At 50.5% G+C, this 4,534-nt stretch overlaps 2 protein-coding genes across 2 annotated transcripts in view; one reads left to right on the forward strand and one right to left on the reverse strand.

Moving 5' to 3' along the window:
• Positions 1–2,930, forward strand: part of LOC103366570 (uncharacterized) — a 16,591-nt gene extending 13,661 nt beyond the window's left edge. Inside the window, exons 12-18 of the mRNA XM_008294339.1 lie at positions 620–783; positions 858–882; positions 1,050–1,226; positions 1,298–1,429; positions 1,504–1,571; positions 1,697–1,835; positions 1,916–2,930. Of these exons, the coding sequence (XP_008292561.1) occupies positions 620–783; positions 858–882; positions 1,050–1,226; positions 1,298–1,429; positions 1,504–1,571; positions 1,697–1,835; positions 1,916–2,718 (1,508 nt within the window). The 3' untranslated portion in view covers positions 2,719–2,930. The remainder of the gene's footprint in view (positions 1–619; positions 784–857; positions 883–1,049; positions 1,227–1,297; positions 1,430–1,503; positions 1,572–1,696; positions 1,836–1,915) is intronic.
• Positions 2,931–3,452: 522 nt separating this feature from the next.
• The window catches only part of pcid2 (PCI domain containing 2), a 10,595-nt gene continuing 9,513 nt past the window's right edge, over positions 3,453–4,534 (reverse strand). The window contains 2 exon segments of the mRNA XM_008294322.1: positions 3,453–3,641; positions 3,715–3,838. Of these exon segments, the coding sequence (XP_008292544.1) occupies positions 3,552–3,641; positions 3,715–3,838 (214 nt within the window). The 3' untranslated portion in view covers positions 3,453–3,551.

The following is a 4,534-nucleotide window of genomic DNA, read 5'->3' on the forward strand; positions in this document are numbered from 1 at the left end:
TTAATGTGAGTTAGTGTGAGTTAATGAGTTAATGTGAGTTAGTGTGTTAGTTAAAATGGCTTAGTGTGAGTTAATGTGATTTATTTAGCATAGGTTAATATAAGTTAACATCAGTTTGTTTGCGATAATGTGAGCTAGTATGAGTTAATAGGTTAATATGAGTTAGTTTGAGTTACTGCTACTGTCAGTTAGTGTGAGGTAATATGAGTTCATGTAAGTTAGTTTGAGTTCATATGAGTCAGTGTGAGTTAATGAGTTAATGTTCGTGTGAGTTGTCAAATAAAATTTGCAAATAAAACACATTTAAAACAAGAGTTAAACCAAAAGGCTGCAAAATCATAAATAAGTCATAAGACAAAGACACAACAGTTAAAGATGAAGTCAAGGTTTACGTAAATCAGGAGAAGTGAATCTGCAGCAGCAACAGTTTCTAAAGTTCCAGCAGCTGCTCAGAAGGTTCAGTCGCCTTCAGATTGATGTTTGGGTCATCAGAGCATCCGATTGGTCGATATCAGAGCATCAGAGCATCTGATTGGTCGACCTCAGAACACCTGCTTCTTTAAGTTTGTCCTGCAGCTTGAGACTAAAGCTGATTTCTGACTGTGGATTCTGGTGTCAGTGTTTCGTGGACAACCTGAAGCAGTCGGCGGGTTCCTGCGGTCCAAACGGGCCAACCAGTTCCTGCTGGAGGAGATCCTGCAGGGGAACCTGGAGAGGGAGTGCTACGAGGAGCTGTGCAGCTACGAGGAGGCTCGAGAATACTTTGAGGACACGAGCAGGACGGTGGGTCAAACAACAGACTGACTAGAACACGAGGAATAAGGGCGAGACTCTGAACTGTGTTTGTTTGTTTGCAGATCAAGTTCTGGACGGTTTATTACGGTGAGTCCAGTTTAACATAACTAACCTATAATTAACTAGTCTCATGACTGAAACTACAGGACAAAACTAACAACAGATAAATTACAAGGATGTTCCTTTACGGATCCTGAAGTGGATTTTAAAACGAGTATGTTACTGACTGAGAGATGAATGTGCTCGTGTTGGAGACGGCGACCAGTGCGAACCGAACCCCTGCCTCCACGGAGGGAACTGCACCGACAGGGTGGGCGGCTTCTCCTGTTCCTGCAGCGCCCCCTACCACGGGCTGCTCTGCCAGCTGGGACCACTGGGAGAACTGGGAGATGCAGGACCACCCTTCGTCGCACCGCAATTCACCCAACCAGGTTTGACCATGCCCATGTTAGGACAGTAGGGTCTCTCGTTCTTCGGCCGTCACTGATCTGGTCTTTTCCAGAGGTCTCCAAGTGTCCGACCGGCGGTCCGGCGGCGTGCCACCAGCTGTGCACGGCGTCCTTCCACGCCTTCAGGTGCTCCTGCATGTCGGGCTTCAAGCTGCAGAGCGACGGACGCAGCTGCGAACCTGAAGGTTGGCTTCAAAATAAAAGCACCTTCAGCCGACCAGCTCCTGACGCTGAAATAACCGAATCTTTGTGTCCTCAGCCCAGTTTCCCTGCGGACGGCTTCCCGACGCCGCCTCAGCGTGTCACCATGGAGACTGTCCCTGGCAGGTGAGGTCCTCTCAGCCAATCACAGCGAGGCCTCACTTGTGCGGTCTGAAAACACCCAAATATTTAGGACCAATCACAGTGCAGAAAACCAGGACGAAAGGAGGTGTGTTTGTTTCTGCCTCCAGGTGTCCCTGCGGAGCAGCAGAGGGGCGGAGCTCTGCGGCGGTGTGGTTCTCGGTCGGCGCTCCGTCCTCACCACCTCCCGCTGCCTCATCCTGAACTCTGGTTCCGACCCAACGCCCTCCGACTTCCTCGTGCTTGCCGGTGCCGACCGCATCACTGAACTTCCTGCTTCCGTTTCACAGTAAGAGTCCACTCACCTGTCGCATTTTGTCGTCTCTTAGGCAACAGGAAGGTGCTGCTGCCAGTGCGAGCGCTGTTCCTTCACGACCGTTTCCGGGTGGATCGCCATGACAACGACCTCGCCCTCCTCCAACTGGACAGACCGCTGCCCTTTGGCCCCGCCCTCATCCACCTCTGCTTGCCCACCAAGGACTTCGGTGAGAACATCCTGATGCATCCTGGGAGGACTGGCATCGCAAAGAGATGGAACCAGAACCAAGACCAGAACCAGAACCAGGACCTGGTGTACATGACGCTGGACGAGTGCCGCAGCCAGCTAAACGTCTCACACCCACTCAGTAACAAAATGTTCTGCATGAAGAGGCAGAACCAAACATCAGGGAACCAAAAGAGAACCCACCAGAGTCTAAATGAATCTCTATGGAACCAAAACCGAGGTCCCAGCGGGCCACATGTTCCTTTAGGTAACTGGGATGAAACCCAGAGCCCAAGTGGACCATTAGGGAATCGAAGACAGATCAGGATCCAGAATCGAACCCAAAACGCTCATAACGGGTCGCAGAGTGTCGGCGTCCCTGTGAAGGTTCAGAACCAGGAAGCCTCATCTGCCGGCGAGTCGAGGTCCGGGGTCAGCGGTGGGTCATGTGACAGCCTGTTGCCGGGGACGCCGGTTGCCACGGTGGAGCAAGGGACGGCCTTCCTGACCGGGCTGCTGATGTCGTCGTCCTCCGGTGGCTCCGTCTTCACCAAGCTGTCTCGGTACCTGAACTGGATCCGACCGAGGCTGGAGGCAGCCGAGCATCACATGACCTCCCAGGTGAGCCAGTACCCCGAGGCCCACTGAGCCGCCTTCTTCAGAGACTCTGTTTATTTAAAGTCGTGAGCAGAACTGTGGACCGTCCTCTGGAGAAACCGATGCGCTGTTTGGTGACAAACAGAAGGTGCTGCTGATCTGCAGAAACAGGAAATCTCAGAAGAATTTGTATCTGAAACGTGTAAATTTACGTTTGCTGTCTCTCAAAAAGTGCTTTTGAATAAATACATTTAAAAACTGAATAAATGTCTGGAATCAGGTTTCTTTCTACATCTGATGGTGGAACATCTTTCTACAGCTGATGAGCAGAGCAAAGAGGAGACGTCTGGAGACGTGGAGATGGTTCAACATCTGCAGGACGAGGAGACCACATGAGCTCCAGGGTTTAACATCTGGAGACATGTTGCTTCCTGGTTTCTTACGTGTTGTAAATAAAGGTTTTTAAATTTCTTCTATTTCATGACGTCTGCACATGGTCTCAGCTCATCTTTAGTACAAGTTAGACAGACCGAGTCCACCTGAAAGTCCAGGAAATGGTTTTATAGCAGAACATCTCTGAGTTCTGTCTCCTGCTTCATGTTCTGGTTCCTCAGAGCTGCAGGACTTCATGTAGCAGAGAAACATGAACCTCAGTGAAGACAGACGAAGCTCAGAGAGTTAAAACGTGAGAGAAACAGAAACACCCAGAAGTCCTTCCTGAAACAGACGATGACCCAGAATGCTCAGCGCCAGGTTGGCTCCAATAACGAATCAGATCAAAGCTCTACAAACCAGCACAAGTTTTATTCAACAGTCACAGTAGAAAAAAAGAGGACAGGAGCTCCAAGTGAGCAGCCGCCCCGCGGCATCGTGGGTAACGTGGTTCAGGAGACAGAGGACAGAGCAGGAAACGGGTTCTGTTTACTGACCACCAGCTTCTGGTGCTGCTGGGAGATGTAGCCTTTAATGTGGCCCTGCAAAGACAAGAACAGGATCAGCGCCGCTTCAGCCGCCTGCTCAGGTGAGCCTCTACCTGTCCGTCCTCACCATGTAGATCAGGTTGGCCAGGATGCACTGCACCTCGTCGATGTCCACGTCCTCCACCTGCATCATCTTCAGAGCCACCAGGAAGGCGTCCAGAGGCAGCTGGTGGGTCCTCAGCAGGAGGTACCTGGAAGCAGAACGTCATTCATCCATTCACCTGCTCATCAACAGTCCTGACACACGTGAGCACAAACCAAACTAACAGTCATTCACTGAAACTTTTTCTCACATTAAACCTAAAAATAAGTTTGAAGGTTCCAGGTTTTATTTTGGAGACTCAGCTTCCTGTAGCTCAGCGTTTCTCAGAGAGGTGATGGAGAGCGGCGTCAGGCAGGAATAGGTCCGTCTACGTGGAACTAATGTGCTGAGCTATTGTTTTAACATCCACACACAACAATAAACAAACTGCGCTGTCATAGTAACCGTCCCCAGTGATTGGGTTCCTCCTGCTCCGCCCACAGTGACGAGCTGTCAGGAGTTCACTGAGCGGACAAGAGTTTGACCGGGACGACGGAAAACAGGCGAACAGGAGACAAACGAGATACAACCACGTGGTGGGAGGTGAGCAGAGTGTTTTATGTCGGTACGATACACATGACTCGAGACTGGCAGCGTCAAGTCTGCAGCCCGTTTTGAAAAAGTGTGCAGAACAGAACAGAGCAGAGCAAAGGGCTGAACTATGAAGCCAGATCAGCGGGTCATCACGTATGTTGAGCTTCAAGCCAGAGTTCTCAGTATCACGAAGGTGGCTCTCTTTTACCTGCTAGGTCTCCATGGTAACTGATGCTGTGAAGCTAGGTCTCCATGGTAACTGATGCTGTGG

The sequence above is a fragment of the Stegastes partitus genome, unplaced genomic scaffold (genome assembly GCF_000690725.1).
Source record: "Stegastes partitus isolate 25-593 unplaced genomic scaffold, Stegastes_partitus-1.0.2 Scaffold954, whole genome shotgun sequence".
Taxonomy (NCBI): Eukaryota; Metazoa; Chordata; class Actinopteri; family Pomacentridae; genus Stegastes; species Stegastes partitus.